This window comes from Notothenia rossii, assembly GCF_949606895.1.
Source record: "Notothenia rossii genome assembly, chromosome: 6".
Taxonomy (NCBI): domain Eukaryota; kingdom Metazoa; phylum Chordata; class Actinopteri; order Perciformes; family Nototheniidae; genus Notothenia; species Notothenia rossii.
Window position 1 is genome coordinate 49,306,594 of NC_136909.1, and position 21,645 is coordinate 49,328,238.

The 21,645-nt window shown below is 44.1% G+C and overlaps 2 protein-coding genes across 7 annotated transcripts in view; one reads left to right on the plus strand and one right to left on the minus strand.

The window, feature by feature from the left end:
- The window catches only part of fkbp15b (FKBP prolyl isomerase family member 15b), a 45,525-nt gene extending 24,658 nt beyond the window's left edge, over nucleotides 1-20,867 (plus strand). For 3 of the 6 annotated variants that reach the window (XM_079686846.1, XM_079686850.1, XM_079686847.1), the window contains 21 exons: nucleotides 6,130-6,273; nucleotides 6,438-6,592; nucleotides 6,691-6,739; nucleotides 6,843-6,959; nucleotides 7,409-7,591; nucleotides 7,678-7,765; nucleotides 7,905-8,014; nucleotides 8,107-8,205; nucleotides 8,328-8,422; nucleotides 8,891-8,993; nucleotides 9,406-9,432; nucleotides 10,017-10,188; nucleotides 13,470-13,606; nucleotides 13,760-13,915; nucleotides 14,381-14,533; nucleotides 15,248-15,340; nucleotides 15,899-16,018; nucleotides 16,353-16,460; nucleotides 17,987-18,570; nucleotides 20,104-20,212; nucleotides 20,370-20,867. In XM_079686846.1, the coding sequence (XP_079542972.1) occupies nucleotides 6,130-6,273; nucleotides 6,438-6,592; nucleotides 6,691-6,739; nucleotides 6,843-6,959; nucleotides 7,409-7,591; nucleotides 7,678-7,765; nucleotides 7,905-8,014; nucleotides 8,107-8,205; nucleotides 8,328-8,422; nucleotides 8,891-8,993; nucleotides 9,406-9,432; nucleotides 10,017-10,188; nucleotides 13,470-13,606; nucleotides 13,760-13,915; nucleotides 14,381-14,533; nucleotides 15,248-15,340; nucleotides 15,899-16,018; nucleotides 16,353-16,460; nucleotides 17,987-18,570; nucleotides 20,104-20,212; nucleotides 20,370-20,447 (2,880 nt within the window). In that variant the 3' untranslated portion in view covers nucleotides 20,448-20,867. The remainder of the gene's footprint in view (nucleotides 1-6,129; nucleotides 6,274-6,437; nucleotides 6,593-6,690; nucleotides 6,740-6,842; nucleotides 6,960-7,408; nucleotides 7,592-7,677; nucleotides 7,766-7,904; nucleotides 8,015-8,106; nucleotides 8,206-8,327; nucleotides 8,423-8,890; nucleotides 8,994-9,405; nucleotides 9,433-10,016; nucleotides 10,189-13,469; nucleotides 13,607-13,759; nucleotides 13,916-14,380; nucleotides 14,534-15,247; nucleotides 15,341-15,898; nucleotides 16,019-16,352; nucleotides 16,461-17,986; nucleotides 18,571-20,103; nucleotides 20,213-20,369) is intronic. The other 3 variants (XR_013809237.1, XM_079686849.1, XM_079686848.1) reach the window with 3 other exon arrangements.
- LOC307042767 (zinc finger BED domain-containing protein 5-like) lies at nucleotides 1,143-6,123 on the minus strand. The gene is made up of 2 exons (XM_079686853.1): nucleotides 3,499-6,123; nucleotides 1,143-3,255 (listed from the first exon to the last, which is right to left on the minus strand). The coding sequence occupies exons 1-2, from the start codon at nucleotides 4,786-4,788 to the stop codon at nucleotides 2,830-2,832; spliced, it is 1,716 nt and encodes a 571-aa protein (XP_079542979.1). The 5' UTR covers nucleotides 4,789-6,123; the 3' UTR covers nucleotides 1,143-2,829.
- Nucleotides 20,868-21,645: the final 778 nt, after the last annotated feature.

The following is a 21,645-nucleotide window of genomic DNA, read 5'->3' on the forward strand; positions in this document are numbered from 1 at the left end:
CTGTCTGTCTGTCTGTCTGTCTGTCTGTCTGTCTGTCTGTCTGTCTGTCTGTCTGTCTGTCTGTCTGTCTGTCTGTCTGTCTGTCTGTCTGTCTGTCTGTCTGTCTGTCTGTCTGTCTGTCTGTCTGTCTGTCTGTCTGTCTGTCTGTCTGTCTGTCTGTCTGTCTGTCTGTCTGTCTGTCTGTCTGTCTGTCTGTCTGTCTGTCTGTCTGTCTGTCTGTCTGTCTGTCTGTCTGTCTGTCTGTCTGTCTGTCTGTCTGTCTGTCTGTCTGTCTGTCTGTCTGTCTGTCTGTCTGTCTGTCTGTCTGTCTGTCTGTCTGTCTGTCTGTCTGTCTGTCTGTCTGTCTGTCTGTCTGTCTGTCTGTCTGTCTGTCTGTCTGTCTGTCTGTCTGTCTGTCTGTCTGTCTGTCTGTCTGTCTGTCTGTCTGTCTGTCTGTCTGTCTGTCTGTCTGTCTGTCTGTCTGTCTGTCTGTCTGTCTGTCTGTCTGTCTGTCTGTCTGTCTGTCTGTCTGTCTGTCTGTCTGTCTGTCTGTCTGTCTGTCTGTCTGTCTGTCTGTCTGTCTGTCTGTCTGTCTGTCTGTCTGTCTGTCTGTCTGTCTGTCTGTCTGTCTGTCTGTCTGTCTGTCTGTCTGTCTGTCTGTCTGTCTGTCTGTCTGTCTGTCTGTCTGTCTGTCTGTCTGTCTGTCTGTCTGTCTGTCTGTCTGTCTGTCTGTCTGTCTGTCTGTCTGTCTGTCTGTCTGTCTGTCTGTCTGTCTGTCTGTCTGTCTGTCTGTCTGTCTGTCTGTCTGTCTGTCTGTCTGTCTGTCTGTCTGTCTGTCTGTCTGTCTGTCTGTCTGTCTGTCTGTCTGTCTGTCTGTCTGTCTGTCTGTCTGTCTGTCTGTCTGTCTGTCTGTCTGTCTGTCTGTCTGTCTGTCTGTCTGTCTGTCTGTCTGTCTGTCTGTCTGTCTGTCTGTCTGTCTGTCTGTCTGTCTGTCTGTCTGTCTGTCTGTCTGTCTGTCTGTCTGTCTGTCTGTCTGTCTGTCTGTCTGTCTGTCTGTCTGTCTGTCTGTCTGTCTGTCTGTCTGTCTGTCTGTCTGTCTGTCTGTCTGTCTGTCTGTCTGTCTGTCTGTCTGTCTGTCTGTCTGTCTGTCTGTCTGTCTGTCTGTCTGTCTGTCTGTCTGTCTGTCTGTCTGTCTGTCTGTCTGTCTGTCTGTCTGTCTGTCTGTCTGTCTGTGTGTGTGTGTGTGTGTGTTTCGCTGGTTGCTAAATGTTTTGTGTTAATGTTGACAAGGAGGTTTAATAATTGTGTGCTACACACAACGTGCAGTCGATTTCATTTTCATCGCCGTTTGTAGTAGAGTTAGCAGGGTATTTTTATTTTAACTCTCGTCCCAAATTCGTCCCCAAATTATTTTTTATCCTCCCTGACACAATTTTTTTCGACGACGGGACGTCCTTAAGCTCGAGCCCTGGGTGTTACGTTCCCTTCTAAATCTAGTGGGTACAAAGGGAAGTAACAACACACAACTACCGGCCAAGAGAAAAAGGAGAGGAAACTGAATGCTGAAGCCGCAAAGTAAGATTTTAATTAATAAAAAAGTAAAGAGGCTCACCATCCAAATTGCAAAAACAAATTTAATTAACTAAGGACAACTTTCTTTCAAAAGAAAGTGACTAACGTAAAACAATACACAAAGACACACTGGAGCACATCTCCTAACAATTAGCAGTACACAGGTTAAACTAGGCCTCACACAGAGACACTACACTACAGCACGTAACACAGGCTGCACACATGCAGCCAGAGAAGAAGGAGAGAACGACTGCAGCCTTCCTCAGGTCCTTTATGGAGGCCCTGATTGGGGATTGGGAGCACCTGGGGAGAGGCTGCCCCTGGAGACAATCAGAGGGAGAGAGAGAGACACCCACACAAAAGCACAAACACGAGCACCAACTGCGGCACGTAACAGGCGGAGACGGGCAATGTTTTTGAGGTGGAAAAAGGCGGACCTGGTGATGTGATTTATGTGGTGGTTGAATTTGAGCTGACTGTCGAAAATGACTCCGAGGTTGCAGATGTGAGGGGGGGGAGATAGAGTGTGGCTGTCAATGGTGAAGTTGACATTTTGGATGTCTTTGGTACGGGATGGGGGGCCGATGATGATGTCTGATTTGGCATTGTTCAGTTGGAGATAGTTTGTTTGCATCCATGCTTTTATTTCTGAGAGACAGTTGGTGAGAGTGGAGTGTGTTGTGGAGGTGATGGTTTTTGTTGAGATATAAAGTTGGATGTCATCGGCGTAGCAGTGAAATTGAAGGTTGTGGCGATAAATTATTTTGCCAAGGGGGAGCATGTAGAGCAGGGGTTCTCAAAATTTTTTGGGCCAGCGCCCCCCTGTCCATTATCCAGGTCTCTTACCGCCCCCCATCAAAAAAGTAGACTTATTTTCTTCCCTGAATATTAATGTTGACTAATATTCTGTGTTATATCATTTAAAAAGCATGTCACTGAATGCCAAATAATAGATTTGATTTAACTGGGCAGTTGGAATATCATTATCATTAGTTTACCAGAGAGCAGAAAAGCCATGTGAATGTGAATAAAAATGATATTTATGAGTGTTAAACAAACTCAGACAAGAGCAGAGACTACAAACAGACTGCTACGGAACAGCAGCAATTTCACACATGTCCAGTGCAGAACAAACAGTAGGCTACAAAACTGTACATTAGGCCTACAGAACTAACAGGTCGGAAAGGTGTTGCATTTCGCCAAATTGCGGGGGGGGGGAAGGTTAGTGTGAGCCCTGCGCTTGGTGGTTCTCATCTCCGCCAGTTTCTTCACTGCGGGTTACAGAGAACTTAGTTTCAGTCGCAGTGCACCTGAGGCCATCAAGTTCAAGCGATTGCGGTACTTGGACTGCATGTGGAGGACCTGGCTGAATCCCTGCTCCACGAGGTATGTGGTTGGGAAAGCCAGAAGAAGCAGCCTCGCTTTCTTCCAGAGAGCCGGGTAACGCTGAGAGTATTTGACCCACATGTTGCCCCAGCCAGAGGTGCGGAAAATAGCCTGGGCCTCATCATCACTCTGGATGTCGATGAGATGCTCCTGTATTGCTGGCTCGCATTCCGCCACGTCCGCCTGAAAGGGCTGCACCACCCAGGTGGGAACATCGAGGTCCAAAAGATCTCTGAAGCGGATCTTCAAGTCGGCATTCACCATCCACAGGTGGTCTGTGTAAATGAGGAGGCGCTCATCGGTAAGAGCCTCAGACACCTGCAATGAGTATAACCAGGAAATTGTTATCGGTGCAGAATGTTTCCATCCGATTTTAAATTGGTTATTTTATTGCTAATTAGTTTACTAATTGATGTTTCTTTATTCTCATAATACATTCAGAACATAAGTTATTTATACTAACCAGGAACAAAAATATAGTGTTGCATAGAGTAGCCTACATTTATTACGTATTATGTATTATTTATTATTATCATTATTTAGTAGCCTAGGCTAGATCACCTTGGTCAACAGCGGGAAATGAGCAAACTGCCTCCTGCCTATGCTCTGCCGGTATAGATCCAGCCTGGAGGTGAGACTGTGGATGACCGCCTTGCTCTGGATCAGAGTAACTCCTTTTCCTTGGAGCTTCAGCGTGACTTCATTCATTTTGCCAAAGAAGTCTGCGAGGTACATGATGTCGCAGCGGCTGGATGACACCTGTTCCCCGAGAGCTGCATCCACCTCCTCCAGGAACTCCACGATGCTGTCAAACAGCTCACAAAAACGAGCAAGGCAGTTTCCTTTTGAGACCCAGCGGACATCAGTGTGGATAAGAAGACGCTCAAAGGTCTCATCATTTTCCTGACACAGCTGTCGGAACAATCTGTTATTCAGGGCGTGGGCTTTTATTTTGTTTATTGCCTTTACTGCAACATTGAGAGACTCGTGGAGAGGTGGACTTTTAGATTTGGCCACAAGGTTGTGGCGGTGCAAGACACAGTGGACTGTGAGGACATGCGGGTCCTGCTCCTTCAGCAGAGTGGTGAAGCCACGGTACCTGCCAACCGCACCGAAAGTAGCACATGCAAGGATGTTGTTGATCGGGATTGACTTCTCCTGTAGATAAGCATCCAGTGCATTAAAAATGGTATGGCCCTTGGTGTCTGTGACCAGATATTTGGAAAATAAAAATTCCTCAGCCATCTCCTGACTGTTGGAGGTGCTATAGCGGACATAGGCCATCAACAGAACATTGTTGTCAGAAGTGGTTGTCTCATCCAGCTGAAGGCTGAATGGAGTTTCCCGCAGGATGGCACACAGCTGCTCCTCTGTATCAGCGCCCATTTCATCAATCCTGCGTGCTACGGTGTCATTACTGAGTGGGATGGATTTCAGCACCTGTGTGGGATCACGCTCCATCACAGTAGATATGACCTCTTTGATGGCAGGGAGTACTAACTTCTCTCCGATTTTGAACGGCTGCCCACATTTGGCTATCAGCAAGGAGATGTTATATGACGCTATTAGCCCGCTGTCAGTCTGGGTGGTCTTCCTAGCGAAGAGACTGCTGATGGTGCTCCTACCATGTTTCTCTTTGAGGGCCTGGAAGAACCGTCGCTCCTTATCTGCCTTATCCGGGTAGATCTTGGTAAGGTGCTCCTTTAAACGTGAGGGTTTCATTCCCTCATTGGAAAATACATGTTCGCAAAGTAAACACATTGGGAGTTGTGCATTGGTAGGAGACGGTATGAAGCCATAGCTAAGATATTCAATAGAGTACTGTCTGCATTTTATCTTTTTCGCGGCCATTTTGCTGATGTGATATGATTTTTGTTGTTTTATGATGCTAATATTTAGGGGGGGGGGGGTAGTGTCACGATATGGCGGCAAACGCTAGAGGGCTAGTTGGTGACATGACAAGACATCGTGCCGGGAGCGGACCGGAAGTCGTTGTAATTTTGAACAAACAGAGCTCTGTGTGGAGCAGCCTGGCTAGCCAGCTCTTCCATGTCGTAGCAGACATAGAAACGGGTATTATTTTCATAAACTGACCACTTAGTTCGAATCTGTTAGTGGAATTTGTCATATCAAAACATATCAAAATGTAACAAAGTGACACAGATTATTAACAGTCGCGATCCCAAAATTACAACGACTTCCGGTCCGCTCCCGGCTGCTTTTTGTAGGGGACATTCGTAAATGCGCTCAGAGCGCTCCGAGCGTCCCCGTTCCACAGTCCAGAGCGCTGCGCTCTGAGCGCTCACAGCTGGGTGCTCTGGCGGAACAGACGGGTTGTCCGAGCGGACTGACCGTTCGTGCATTTACGAACGTACCCGTAATAACACTGCTGACAGCTGACCAATCGCAAGCAGAGTTGTGGTTTCCTATAGCAACAAAAGATGCTGACAGCTGCTTTTTGTACAGGAAAAGACGCTGTGGCCAGCGTTTTTCATGACAAAAAGACATTATGCGTGAACGCCCCCCAAGAACACCTCAACGCCCCCCTTTCAAAAATATTGCTTCCAGCGCCCCCCGATGTTCTCTGAACGCCCCCTGGGGGGCGGTACCGCCCCCGTTGAGAACCAGTGATGTAGAGGATGAAGAGGAGGGGGCCAAGCACTGAACCCTGGGGGACACCTTGGGACAGAGGAGCAGTGGAGGAGGTGCAGTTGTTGATGTTGATAAACTGTTGTCTGTCGGTGAGGTAGGATTTCAGCCAGGAGAGTGCAGTGTCAGTGATGTTGAGTGATGATTTGAGGAGGGACAGCAGGATGGTGTGGTTGATGGTGTTGAATGCTGCGGTGAGGTCGAGGAGGATGAGGATGTTCAGGTTGCCGGAGTTAGAGGAGAGGAGGAGGTCGTTTGTGATTTTCAGAAGAGCTGTTTCTGTGCTGTGTTTTGATCGGAAACCGGATTGAAATGGCTCAAAGAGGTAATTGGAGCTGAGGTGGGACTTTAGTTGTGAGGCAATAACACGTTCAAGTATTTTTGACAGAAAGGGGAGATTTGAGATGGGCCGGAAGTTGGACATGATGTCAGGTGTGAGTCCAGGTCTGAATGAATGATGAAGTGTCAAGGATAAGGTGCATCTTATGGCATCCATTCATTACATCTCTAACAGTATGTGTTATGACCTGGTGTGATCTGCAGGGCTGGGAGGAGGGGATGTTGGGGCTGAAGAAGGCGGGCCGTCGTCTCGTGGTTGTCCCCCCCGACCAGGCCTACGGAGCCAAAGGAGTTCCCAACCGCGTCCCCGCTAACAGCACTCTGATTTTTGAAGTGGAGCTTCGACGGGTAACACCCACTGAACACTTTTCTACACTCACCTCTTGTATTTGATATTTGCTCACATCACGAGTGTTCTTATCTTGCGTTAGTACATGTCTTTGACTTTATTCTTATTGATCGTGATGTTGCCAGTGGGAACTGAAGATCTTTCTGCCCTTCTTCCACTTTAGGTGAAGTTTTCCAAGGACAATGGGTCTGTTAGTTCCAATGCCAGCACCAGAGGCTCTGCTGCCCCCTCCCCAGTTCCTTCCCCAGCCCCCAGTGGGGAGAATGTGGCCCTAGAGCCCCCACCACAGATCACAGCCTCCGGTCCAGGCAGACCAGGGTGAGTCTTAGGCCTCAGGAAACAATAAACAGTATTAACCATAATTATTTTGTTGCCTCAGATGATTTTTATTTGACCTTTTTTTATTTTATTTGCAGGGAGCCACCACTTCGTGCAAAGTCAAACTCTCTGAGTGAACAGCTGGCAGTAAGCCCCCCCACAGACCTTCTTCCTATTTACAATGTTTTGCGATGTTTATTGCATTTTCTTTGCAGCTGGATTGATGGAAGGTTTCTTTTTCACACTTCAGAATCCAGACGCCATAAAAGCAAAACTGATCTCTCGCATGGCGAAGATGGGCCAGCCTATGCTGCCCTTTCTGACGGGGGGGGCCAGCCAGCCCGAGTCCAGTGATTCTGAGCTGGAGGTAGGTCGGCACAAGGCTGGGACAGGCTCTTCTGTGGGGGTTAAAGAATATGTCTGGTAGTGTTATCATTTCCTCTTATTGTCACAAACCCATAAGGAGGCCAAGACCGACAATGAATGTTTTTCAGCTCAATTGTTGCCAAAAAAACTATTAAAATCACATCAATGAGTCACAGAAATCACATGAGTATTATTTTCAGAAAATAAAAAATTCATTCATTTTCTTAAAGGGGCACTTTTCGGGGTTGACCCAAACCTCATCTAAGAATATTTCGTCCTCTACTGCTCTGACTTTCGTCTTTAATTTGTATCTGTTTCTTGATAATCTTTCATCCTTATGGGAATACAACAACAACAACTGCATTTTAAATGATTATTAACTTTAAAGAATGATATCTGATTATATCAATCTGGTGTCACTACTTACTTTGTGCCACTGTTGGTCTCCAGGACACCAGTGGCAGCAGAGTGAGGGAGCAGCCTGCTGCTCCGTCTCCACTGCAGATCTCTGCCTCTGCTCCAGCTGCTGCTCCTGCACTACATCCTCACACCGCTCCACCTTCTGCCTTACTTCCTTTTATGAGCACTTCTGCCCCACAGCCCGGACTGACAGGCAGCAGCCATGCCTTTCAGGTGGGATTCCTCCACATATGGTACTGACATCAGTAAGTACATCATGGACAGACGTGGTAATATCAGTGCCTTCTGTTGTTTTCCAGCCTTACTCTTACACACAGAGCTCTGGGGCTCCATCCCAGCTGCAGCCTGTAGGCCAGGTGTATCCTGCACAACCTGTTCCATACATGGGTAAGAGCTCTATTCAATAAGGATCAACCGCTGCGAAAGCCTCATTTGTCAATATAACTACACAGCTGCAGGAAACTTGTGTTTGGTTTTAATAGTGAAAGTTTGATAATTAAACTCTGCGATGGTTTGTTCTCGTCAGGCTCCAGTGATGTCACTTCCTTCTTGATGACTGAGGCCAGACAACACAACACAGAGATCCGATTATCTGTCGGAAAAGTAGCAGATAAAGTGGATCAACTGGCCTCAAAAGTATACACTCTGTGAATTACAATATGTTTAAGACGTTTTAATAGAAAGGAGAACATCTGGTTGGATTTGTATTGATGTTTTGGTTTTGACAGATAGATGACCTTCAAAGGCATGGAAGTCTTTCTGTGGCTGTTCCTAGTTTGTCTATGGAAACCTCCATGATCATGCAGAACATCCAAAGAATAGTCCAGGTACACGCCTGAACAAACGCTGCCTTGTGTTCTAGGAGCAACTTTTTTAATATCATAATAATAGATAGGTGTACTGGGACAGAATTCCAACTGTATTCCTAAAGCTTATTTTTGCCTTTTAGGAAAATGAATGTTTAAAAAAAGAAGTCTTTGATAAAAGCTCTCGTATTGAGGAGCAGAACCGTAAGATTGGGGAGCTCATAAACCAGAACCAGAGGTGAGTCACAGACAGAACATCATGACATCACTGTGTCACCAGCCATACATGTCAAAGATGTAACGTGGAGCTCTTATGTTTGATAGCAGCATTAAGTGGTGTGTTTCATTTATTCATTAAGTTCATAATGGTTCCAAAAGCATTATTTTCTTTAAAACGAATACATTGTCTCATTTTCTTAGAAACATTGTTGAAATTGGTGGACGATGAAAAGAATAAAAATGGCATTTTAATGGACTTAAAGATTTGTGTAAGCTATTATCTGATGTCACACATTGCTATTTAAAAAAAAACGATAGGCGATTGGCATGCAGATGACAATACAAAATATTGAAGAGGTATAACAGTATGCCCTCTTCACTGTCCCTCTGACAGTCAACAGCCTACGCTGACTGCAGCTCTAGAAGAGTGTCAGTGTGTGTGTAGTGAGCTGGGTGTGTTGTGTGCTGCTGTTGGTGTGCACTGCAGGTACATGGAGCAGAGTCACTTGGTCATGGAGCAGAGGAACGACTCCCTCAAGTCCTCCAGCGAGCAGAACCAGGCCCGACTGCTGCAGGCGGAGCAGGACAAGGTGAGAGGGGAGCAGCTGAGCACTGCTGTAAAGTAACTGATTACATGTACTGTACTTAAGTACAATTTTGAGTTACTTGTACTTTTATTGAGTATTTCAATTTGTTGCTACTTTTTATTTCTACCCCAGTACAATTCAGAGGTAAATGGTGTACATTTCCTCCACTACATGTATTGAATCCCTTTAGTTACTTTACAGATGTGGATGAATGATGTGAAATATAATCAAGTGTTGAATCAGACTTTAGTTCCACCTGGAACTTGTTTAATACGCTGGGGTTGTTTTTTAAATCATTCTGTTCCTGCTTCACCTCTGATGTTAATGATACGTACTTCACTCGACCAGCGCCTGATTACTTATGCTGCAGTGCTGCTCTTAAGAAAATCTAGCATTTACTGCTCTCTCTTCCCAGCATGCACTGCCTCAGGACCTGGGCCAGGTGAGCCAGTTTTCTCTGTGTTCTGTAGCAGACAGGGTCACATAGTATCTGCACATTTTCTGTTTTGAGCACACAAAGCTAAGAGATCCTCACTGAGTTTGCCATGGACAGTTTGAAGGAAGATAAACACTCTCTTCCTGAAATCTTTTTTGAGGAGCACGACAGATACGTCTCCCAAACAAGTCACAGGTTTCAAATCAACCCAATCACTTTGGATGCAATTCTAGAATTTAACAGCTGATCTGGTTAATCACGATCAAGCCCCATTTCCAACTGTCCAGCACCAAAAGTATCATATGCAGCTACTATTTGACCCAGATCTGACGCTGCCCCTGGCTCATCCTGTTTATGTCACACTTCATTGACATTAAAACTAACTTTTTTCATCCTGTCTCTTACTCCATCTGCCATCACTCACCATGTTCCTCCCACAGGTTCATGCTGCTCACTCACCAGCACCCGGAACCACACGTTAGGCCTCTCTTTGTTGTTCCATTGTCTGACCAGGGCTTCACTTCACTCTAGTCACTGGTACCCCCCCCCCCCCCCCCCCTCTCACACCTCCCTCTTTGCGTCTCCATCAGGTGCGTCTGACTGAGGATCTGACTGCCTCCACGGCCCAGATGTCTCAGCTGCAGCTGGAAGCCGCAGCTCAGCAGCAGAAGGCGGCGGAGCTGCAGAACAAACTGACCTCAGCTCTGCAGGACAGCGAGAGGCACTGCCAGCGCATCGTTGCCATGGAAATACAGCTGGAAGGTTAGTGCTATACTACTTATTGTTAGTGTTGGGAACCGAAACTCGGTTCCAGATGAGAACCGATAAGAAAATGCCAGGTACCAGGTACCCATACAAAATACACAATTTCTGTTCTGCTTAACGGTTCCTACACGCGGTAGACCTGTATTCCACCGGGTCCGTCTGCGCCGCGGCGACCTGGTGGAATACAGGGTAAGGGCGGACTGGCCATCTGTGTGTTCTGGAGAATCACAGAACGGCCGGTCGTCAGCGGGCTGTTGACGGCCGGCTCGGTACGCTGACGGCCGGCACCGCCCTTAATTTTTTTAAACGGCATCAAGTAAGTTGCGCTGACAGGCGACAGAGGTCCACAGTTTCCCAGCAGCGAGGCTCCCACCGCACTCCCGTAGACAGTTCACAAGCTCAGTCACTTCATAACACCAAAGATGGATCGCGGTAAACGCTCTAAAGTGAGGCTCCACTACACTAAAAAAGAAAAAGACAAGGCACAGTTTAATGCCTGTTAATAGCTTGCCACAGGCATAGCTCAGTTAAAATAAAGCATGGCTATTGTGCAATACATTTGTATTGCATGTATATTTTTTAATTTGTAAAAATGTCAGTTAAAGCTTAAAAGAATAAAGATATTTTTGTTATCTAAACGTTTGACCTCTTTCTTTTACAATTTTGGAATCGAAACGGGGAATCGATTTTGTTTCATTTCATTTCAAACCTTTATTTATCTAGATTGGTCCCATTGAGATCATAGATCTCTTTTTCAAGGGAGACCTGCAGCAATTAGGTAGAACCGGAATCAATAAGCAGAACCGGAATCGATACATTTCAAACAATACCCATCCCTACTTATTATTGATTTAAAGCAACAATCCTGCAATAAATCCTTACTTCATGAACAGGGTAGTCTTCAGCTTGTTGGAACTGTTTTAGAGAGGTGTTCAACGTTATGACCAAAGAGCAGACTGATGCATTCTACAATCATTAATATGAATTGGTGGACAAACTATTTACTCTCTGTAAAAAGCAGTACAATCAACAGCAATAGAAAAGAGCAGCCTCCAAAAGCAGAAGTTAATAACCGACAGAATGTTCGTGGTTACACTCACTTCAGAGGTCAGTGGAGTTTGTCCTCCAGGCCTTTGTGCTGCTTTGCTTACGTGCTTGACCTATTATGTGTTCGCCAGGTGAAAGAATCCTGCTCAGCCTCATCTCATGTAATGTTTCTTTAACACATAGTGAGGGGAAGATACATTAATAAATAATGAAAATATGTATCTTTCAAAACAGGTCTGAAATGTTTAATCTTTCAAAAGGCTCAATGATGTATTTCCTGTGACAGCTGCCACTGTAGCTTTCAAATACTCAAACTAAAGGAATTAGAGCATTTGTTGGGGACTATTTTCTTTAGGTGATTAATCTACAATTTAATGTTTTGTGTGTAGACAGATCTGGAGGTAGTCACTTATAAGACCAAAACCAGCACTGTTAGTATGTCTCTCATTGCAGGCAAGCCAACTTCTGACTAAAGACAAACATTTCTCCCAAGTTCTCCCAACAGCTACTGTAGTTTTTTATGAAACATTACATGACGCAAGAAGAAATAGTGCATTTGTTTTGGAATATTTTCAGCAGCAGGTTTATTTACATGTTGTGCTCTCTGAGTGTTTCCAGCGACAGCAAGTGAATGCAGGAAAATAACCTACTGTGTTGGACAGAGGAGTAAACTACTGTATATCAGACATAATACATAGCAGTTGTTAGTAGATACATCTTTCCAGGCTTTGGTCTGCAATGGGATTGGTATCAGTGCCTCTAGTCTAAAGAATGGAGTCATGTGAATCTTAGCTTGGGGTTCACCCTGACCTGTCTTCAGGGGCGGACTGGGACTAAAAATCAGCCCGGGAAACTCGACAGGCCGAACGGCCCATCTCGGTACCGCTAGTCAATTGTCAACGGGCCCACTTCGGTACCGGTTCTCCCAATGGCCAGTCTGCCCCTGCCTGTCTTCATCATCACCTGAATAACACTATGATTCTGGTGTGTGAAAAACTGACTTTTTACAGGAAAAATGTCAACAGTCAAATGAAGGTATCTTCTTGTAGCATGAACATGGACCCAAGTGTAGAAGACTGAATGTTGGTAACCAAGAATGTAACACACTAATGGGCGCAATTCCACCATGACGCGGAGCGCGGTTTAAGCGTGCTGTGTCGTGCCGGGCCCGTTTTAGGTTTTGTTTCCACTATGCCTAGTTCCGTCCCGGGACTAATTTTTCACCTTTTTTCTGGCCCGACAAAATGGTGGTTCTATCGGGGCCAACAAACAGGGCTGAGTCGGGCTGAGTTTACTAAACTAGAGAGAATCGCTGGCAAGGGGGCAACAACTACAACAAGATGAACATATTTGACCGTGATTTAATTGTAATACACGTTTCAAAATGATGCCGAAGTAACAACATACTGATACCGGTTAGTAAAAACCATGAATTAATGCTTTGACAAGTCTGCAGACGAAAAGCGTTTTAAAATGCGTGATGCTGCATCTTATTACAGACACATGCATTTGCAAACATTCGGTCTACCTACTCTGTAAAATGTATTATCTCTTACACACGGCATCTATTGCACGTCTGTCCGTCCTGGGAGAGGAATCTCTCCTCTGTTGCTCTCCCTGAGGTTTCTCCCATTTTCCCCTTTAAACTGTGGGTTTTCTCCGGAAGTTTTTCCTTGTACGATGTGAGTGTCTAAGGACAGAGGGTGTCGTTTTCTCATACTGATATTCTGCACAAACTGTGCTGTTGTATTTGCTGTATAGTGTCTTTACTGTAGGGTATTTTTATTATATGTACAGCACTTTGGCTCGACCAAAAATCGTTTAAAAATGTGCTCCGACCGTCCACACTCACAGCAACGGCCTATACAGACATAAATAAACCAGGGACTGTATTCGCCATGACACAGACAGTCTGTGGTTTGTACTTTAACTTTTGTCTAGTTTCTGAACAGATATGAGGAGCTGTGAGCTCTGAGTGCTAAGAGCTAACGGCTGATGTTGGTTTTATGGGGTGCTCATTGAAGATGACGTCACGGCTCCGCCTACACTACGTTACTATAGTTACTGCCCCAGCTCCTAAACTGTAATGGCAACAGCATTAAAGTGAGCCAGGGCTAACGAGGCATAACATAACCGTACTAAGTTGAGCGAGTTGGGGATTGTCCACAGTATTGAGTATGTAAGTCGCTTTGGATAGAAGCGTCTAACATGTCATGTAATGTGTGTTCCAGAGCTGAAGGAGGCAGCAGAGAGGGCCCAGGCTCAGTACCGCTCAGAGAAGCAAAGACGCAAAGAGATGGAGCTGAGAGTCAACAACATGGAGGAGGAAGTGCAGGACCTGAAGACTGATAAAGACAGCCTGGAACGAGTATGTCCACTTAGTGTTTGTGTCCACAGGTTCTCTTCAGTCAGAACACATAGAGAGTCAAAGATGATGTGTTACAGAACTAATTCAAGGAGAGTGTTTGAAATGTGAACTAGTTGCCAGTAAATGTTGACAGTTATTTCCCATTCCTTTAAGACACTCTCTGAAAGGAGGCAGAAGTGGCAGGCTGAGCGTCAGCGTCGGGACGAGGAGGTTGAGGAGCTCCGGAAGAGCAGCCAGCTGGAGCAAGACAATCTGAGAGCTCTGCTGCGCAAGGCCAGGAGCAGCACCAACACCACTGCAGCAGAGCAGGTGGGCCAATCAGAGCCACTTTTGAAATATAAATGATAACGTGATGGTTCAATAACTTGCAATTGTTCATCTCTCTGAATTCCCTTACAAATATTCTGAATGAGTTAATAATACCAGAATCAGAATTGTTTTTCTTACCAAGTAGGTTTACAAATATGAGGAATTTGCTTTGGTATGGTGCATACAAAGACACAGAAAGAAGAATACGTAGCAAAAAACAGTACAATTATTTAAAAAAAAATAGTGTAGAGCTGTGTAGATTCTAAAGAGGTAGTGTGGAGCAGAAATGTGCTAAATGTTGTTCACATAAATGTAATGCAAACAGTTTTTCTGGGGTGGATAATAGTCAATGGATGTGGCGAGAGGCTTTGGTCCTTTATAGTATGTTTTATAAAATAGTTTATGTCAAGTGACTTCATTGGTAGCATTGCATCCCTCATGTTCTGTGGCCTGCGTGTGTTGCAGCTATGTCAGCCGCAGGCGGAGCTGGAGGAGCAGTGGAGGGGGAGGTGTGAGCAGATGATGGCCGGTAGCAGAGAGCAGCACAGCAGAGAGCTGGCTGAGGTCTGCGAGCAGAGAGACGCTCTGCAGGACAGGCTCACCCAGCTGCAGGACAAGGTGGACAACACACACTCCAACATATTCAATCAGCAAGTCTGTCTCATTGGTTATTGATTGGAACTCTACATTTGCACATTATGAGACATGTTGGCTCAGGGGCTTTTTGAACGTTGCCCACACCGGACTGAAACTCCTGATATCTTTCCAACAAATGTATAATGCTGGATATCCATTTGAATAATAATGTAGTATCTTTAATATTATGTTTTGGTTTTGTCTTTTAATGTTGGGTCATGGGTTAAGATCATAATAAGGAGCAGGCGAAGTATAATATGGCATTAATGATTTCTGTACATTACTTCAGCTTCAACATATCTAATGAACTTTGTAAGGAACAAAACTATCCAGCCGTTCATACATGTACCAAAAACGTAAGGCTCAAACAGCTTTCACCAAAGAAAACAAGTACACAATGCAGCTTGAAATTCTGTAGGCTAGCTAGTTAGTTTAAAAATATCAAACTGCTAACTAGCCAGCTTTCTAACCTTTTGTTTTCACAACTGATTTTGTTATTAAACTGAAACAATTAGATGATGAAATGATGATTAGTTCTCAAAGTAGAAAACTGAAAATTAAAATACTAAAAAAATAAAATAAGTCCGAACCTTTTTTTACTTGGATTCACCATAATTGGACACAAGTTGGCTTGACATAGTGGAGAGTTACTATATGATGATTGCCTTATTTTTGCCTCTGTTTCACTCTCAACAGTTCAGGGCTGTGAAGCAGTCAAGACATGTTGAAGAACAGACTTTGCTCCAACACCGCGGGCAGACTGAGGAGCTACAGGCCCTGCAGGAGAGCGTAAGATGGGGGAGCTGCTGTCAGACACTATGCTCTTCACTGGCAGGGAATGCATCTGTCAGGACATTAATGGCGCATTTCCATTACAGCGCGGAGCTCGCTTTAAGCGTGCCGAGCCGTGCGGGGCCCGTTATTGGTTGCGTTTCCACTTAGCGTAGTTCCGGCTAGCGGGTACTATTTTACAGTTTTCTGGCGCCATAAAATCGAGGTTCTTTCCGGGCCAACAACCAGGCTGAGTCGGGCTGAGTATGCTAAACTAGAGAGAGAATTGCTGGCAAGGGGGCTACAACTACAACAAGATGAACATATTTGACCGTGATTTAATTGTAATACACATTTCAAAATAATGCCGAAGTAACAACATACTGATACCGGTTAGTAAAAACCATGAATTGCGTTATTATAGATTAGTATCTATAGTTCCTAAACTGTAATGGAAACGCGCCATTAACTGAGCCAGTCCTAACGAGGCCAAGCCATACCGAGCGAGGCTGTGTAGTGGGTTTGCGGCATCAGACATCGTATTAAAGTAAATGTTTGCCTCTTTTTATTTCTTAGTACACAACCTTGGAGCAGCAAGCAGCAGCAGTGTTTGTGAGGGAGGCTCTGGAAAGAAGAGTAGCTGAACTGGAGCAGCAAGGCTCTGAGCAGCAGGCTTCTGGGGACTCTTCAGCAGAGGTGGGGTTCCTCCATCAACCCTAAAAAAATGTCTTCCGGTTTTCCCATCATTCATTAAAAGACAAAAGGAGAGAATACAAATCCAGAATGATTAACAATAGCTCATTAGAGCCTCTAGATGTCAGTGTAGGCCCCTCTCACTCTCAGTTCTAGCTTCCCAACACACAAAAAGGAAGTCCGAACTACAGGGGGTATGAATGTATGAATGTAACAATTTACATTTCTACAACTTGTGTTTCAATTTGATATCTGCTTTATGTAGGAGTTTTATGCAGGCAAAATATGAAGAGCTATACATTCCATCCCTTTGACGTGAAGCTGTGTGTTTCTGCAGGTGAAGCGCGTGATGAACGGAGTGTTTCACTCTCTGAGAGGACAGTTTGACCTCAGTGAGTCTTACAGTGGCCAGGCTGTGCTGGGGGTGATCGTCACTACTATCAAGGTGAAGACGTTTCACACACACACACACACACACACACACACACACACACACACACACACACACACACACACACACACACACACACACACACACACACACACACACACACACACACACACACACACACACACACACACACACACACACACACACACACACACACACACACATCTGCAAAAGGTGTACCTGTGGACCATTTGCAAAGTCGCAGCTAAAATGTATTTGGCCGTGTCAGATGTACACAGATACATAAGTAACATTTTTAAAGGTACTTGTACTTAACTAGTATGTTCCTCTCCTGGCCCTTATAACTTTTGCTTTACTTGATCCAAGGAAATATTTGACTTTTTACCTCATGACGTGAGAGAGCTCACACAATGACATTAGAAATGATGAAGAACAGCTTAAAAAAAGTGTTGATTCACAAATATTTAGAAAAGTATAGGTCATATTTAAACATTCCACGTTTCCAGCACCTTACATTTGGAGATTGTCGGGTTTTTTTTTTTTTAATATGTTAACAGTTCGAAATGTGCTCCAACTCAAATAAAACACACACACACTCACACTCACACTCACACTCACACTCACACTCACACACACATGCTCACACACACACACGCTCACACACACACTCGCTCAAACACACACACACTCACACTCACAGGTTTATTGACACACTAGGTGCTATTTAATGCAGTTCTACAGACACACACCTCACAGTGTCTGGTACACTCCTTTGTGTACACAAAGGAGCACCCTTGACAGTACATCAGGCTGCACTGTCAAGGGTTAACCATGTAACCCATCCAAAAACAACCTGCACTGTATATACACATATGACTTTAACCTGCACATGTACATACAGTAAATATTTAACTATATTCACTCGTATCTGAATATATGTACATTCAGCTGCTCATTGAATTTCCCTCGATTATTGTGTTTTTCTATTAATAATTAAATGTTTATGTTTTTATGTTCTTGTGTGAACTCTTCTGTGTACTGTCCTGTGTTTCTTTCTTATTCCTGTTACACCTGCATTGCCATACGGGGATCAATAAAGGTCTCTGGGACTTTAGATGTACTTATTAGTCCTTGTCCCCTGGTGGAGTGGTAACAAATACAAACACGTAATACAGTAATCTAATAAAGCTGATGGCAGGATGTTCCTAAACTGTGGGCTTCTAATTGTAAAGAGGCTGACTGAAGGTACTAGTAGGAGCTGCTTTGCAGTCTCCACTGACTGACTCCTCACTGTTATATCTTACCTTTTGTTATTTTTCACTGACTAGTTCTGGGGCATTTAAACACTTGAAAATCTATTTAATAAACGAGAGATTTATGGAAACATCAAAGCTTGATAAATTATACTTCATACTTAATTCTACATTGATGAAATGTATTTTGTTCAGATTTGTTCAAAGCTTGTTATTGCTTATTGAGTGCTGGGCTCCAGACGGATACACAATAAGAGAGATGTGATCAAATTATGAACTTTATTTAATATATGGGTATTTTTCCAGAATGTGACCCTGCAGCTGCTCACTGGCACAGACAGATCTTCACTGGGACAGAAAAAGAAGGAAGCGGAAGAGGAGGAAGAGGAAAGTGATGATGTGAAACAGAGACAGGAGACAGTGCAGAATATACATGTGAATGTCGACAGAGAAGTCCAAGAGAAAGAATTTGAAGCCGAATCAGATTCTCAGCAAGTGAGTGAGAGCCAGACGGATGAGGACGTGGCAGCAGAGACGGAGACACTTCCTGAGTCAGAGACAGTAAGCCCAGCCACTGATCTCAGCCCCCTTTCTGCAACTGAACCCAAACTGCATGAAACGGCAGAGTGTGAAGTGGAGCAGGAAATCTCCTCAAAGCAAAAAGAAACCTTTGAGTCTGCTGACCCACATAATATACCTGAAGAGAGCCCAGCAGCTGAGCACAGACAGGAACCTGTGTCAGAGGGGACTCACAGCAGTGAGGGGAGCAAAGAGAGTGAAAGAGAGAGAGAAGCAGAAATGCAGGACGGCTCCCAGAAAGCCTTTGGCCCCCCCGCCAACCCTCCCCCACCTCCCAATTCACTACCAGACAGCTCAGGAGAGGAGCCCAGGTGAGTCCTGGCAGGAACTAAGTATATGTACTATATGTAACCTGATGAGGTCACATATAGTACATATACTTATGCCTGGCTCAGCACAGGGGGATAGTCTTTAGTAAAACTACAAAGAAATCAAACTTAAAAACTAAAAGTGCAACCTGTGCACAACCTCAAATGATATCAAAGCATGCCTGACAGATTTGGAACTGCTGAGAATATTTTCAATTCAGGTTTTCTTTACTTCTTGTAGAAACAAGTGTATGGTTTAACATTGAAGAAACTATCCAAAGCATAATGTATGTATCTTATTTTGTGTTATTTTATATCCACACTACCATATATAAAGTTAGTTTGGCATGGACTTAATGCAGAAGTTACTCTACTTCTGAGATATTGGAGTCTTTTTTCTTTTGGAGTTCGATGCTCCTACCTCTCAGAATTCAACTGCATTCTCATGCTCTTCATTGGTGACTGGTGGGGCTTTACCCTCCAATAAGAATCAACTGACACATGCCTTCATTTACCAGAGCTAAGGGGTTCATCCTTATAAGAGCACAGGTAGGAACAGACCTGTCATGAATCCGATGTAGACTTTTCTTAGGATAACACATTTAAAATCTAACTACAGAATATATATTGTTGAATGCGACACATCGTTGAGATGCCTGTAGAAAGAACATCGTACAGCAGGAGGAACATAAGAGATGATCCACTATGTCTCTTAAGGTTCCATTAATGATGGGATCACATGTTGTCATGATAATTGATTTGGTTCTAGGTTTATTTGACAATACAGACCTGACATGGAGATACTGACTGCTTGTCTGAATATGTCAGTAATGTAGGAGGCACATTTATTGCACGGCTTGTTGTGAAGCTCAGTGTAAATCGTCTTTGGCGTTGATGCAAATCAGTTGTTGAATGCATCATGTTCATTCGACTACTTGACTACAGTGAGGGTGGTAGGCAGTCCTGGACATTATGTTTCAATGCAAAGTGAAATATGTATAGTACAGTATAAAAACGTTGTTAGGTTGAGACACAAATATTGACAGATACTGTCATTCTAAGAATTTGCCCAACTTTTTGTATAATGTACATATTATTGAATGCAACACAACATTTGAAAAATGGTTTCTTTGCGACTGTTGTCTAAACATCAGTCGCAATATTTGAAAACTATTCGAACAATTCTGAGGTGAGCTGAAACCTTCAAGAATACATCTAAAAACATTTGCTCCACTTTGGAACCCAACACAATGATTTAAGCTATATGTTGTTTGTTTTATTAGCGATGTATCTCCAAGTATTAACAAGAAATGCAGTTTTGAGGGCCAATACGACAAATAGGCCAGATCTAATTGAACTTGACAACATGTGTAACATGTTTGTGCCACCCTGCCTGTCAATGTATGCCTGATTCGTGCAAACTAACTGCTTGTCGCACCTGTTGTTTCTTGCTTGCTTCATCCCCATTTTCTTTTCTCCTCACTGTCTTTATGTTCCTCCCCGCCCGCCTCTACCCCTTTTCTGCTATTCTCTCAGTCTGACTGAGGGAATGGGAGAGGAACATGGAGAAGAACCATTTTTCCAGATCACAGCTCCTGCCAAACCCCCCGCAGCACCCAGCGAGGAAGAAGAGGAGGATGAGATGGTGAGGAAGGATGTGCAGGTCCCTGCCGCACTTCCCTTGTGTTTTGTTTCAGTGCGACTTCAGTCATTGATGTTTTATCACTACACCATACTGCTTTAAAAGATGATTACCTGAGGGTAACGATATTTATGTTATCATCTCTTTCCTTTGTGTCCAGAGCTTGAAGGGGCACCCCCCCCCTGCCCCTCTCTTTGGTGACGATGACGAGGATAATGATCTGGACTGGCTGAACTGAGATGGTTCAGAATAAACACCTGCCTTTTGATTTTCAAAGCTTAATGCAGACAAAAGGTGCTTCAGCGCTGTCTCTGAGGAGCAGTGAAGACGACAGGAGGGGCCCCTGCTGAAGGGACGGGGGGTCACACAGCCTGAGTGACAGCTGCTGCCTCAGCTACAATCTCAGCCTCTGCCTTTGTTTGAAATAAGAAGCCTGCAATTCACAGAAGAATCAGAACAAATCATTTTCCATAATTATGTGATATCTGTTGGTAAAGTAATAGCACATTTGTACATGTTAAGTTGCAGATTAGTGTTGTAAATCTGAAGATATCCTATTGTTTTAATTTTTAGCTTGCTGCTTTAAGAATAAAACTTTTAGACGTTTTTTTCTAAACTGAAATTCATTCCAGAAAATAAATGGAAAATGTGGCCTTCACTTGGCATGTTGTTGTGCGTGCCAAATTCAGTGTCATATTTGATCAAACCTCTGAAACATAAGTTGGGCGCTTTGTTCGTAGCATTTCCCTTAAAGTATTAACTATTTGTCTTCAGATAGTCAAACACAGGCTATTTTTTTATTCATTTGTATTCATTAGTTCATTACTGGACAGTGACTATTTGATGTCAGGGTGGTTGACCAGCAGGGGGGGCTTCAGAGCCAAGCAAAGCTAAACTGTTGCTAAGCTAACAGCAGCGGATGCATAAAGCTGTAGGTAAGCTGCAAAGAGGTTGTGGCTCAGTGGTTAGTGCGCTGATCTCCTGATCACGGGGGCACTGTTTCGAAATCCCGCTGCAGTCAAACATTCTGCTGTGTCTTTGGACAAGACTCTTCACCCCAAATTGTTCCTGTGGGGATTGCCCACCCACAGTATTGAATGTATGTTAGTCGCTTTGGATAAAAGCGTCTAACAAGTGACGTGTAATGTAATGTGTTTTCATTTAGTTTGTTAATGTAGCTTTCATGAAACTAGAGCTTATTCAAAAATAATTAAGATATGAAACGTATTAGAATATTACAGTATTAGTCTTATTAAGCTAAGCTAACTCTGCAGGTGTGTTGACGTCATTGTTAGCCGGGTGAGCGACTTATTGAAACGAAGCTGTATGCCTTTGTTAAGGTTAAGATAGCTCATTAGTTTTAGAATAATATGAAATTGGGAACCGGGGTTGAGAAGGTTTATTCAAAAAAATTAATCTGCAGCCTAATCTAAGTA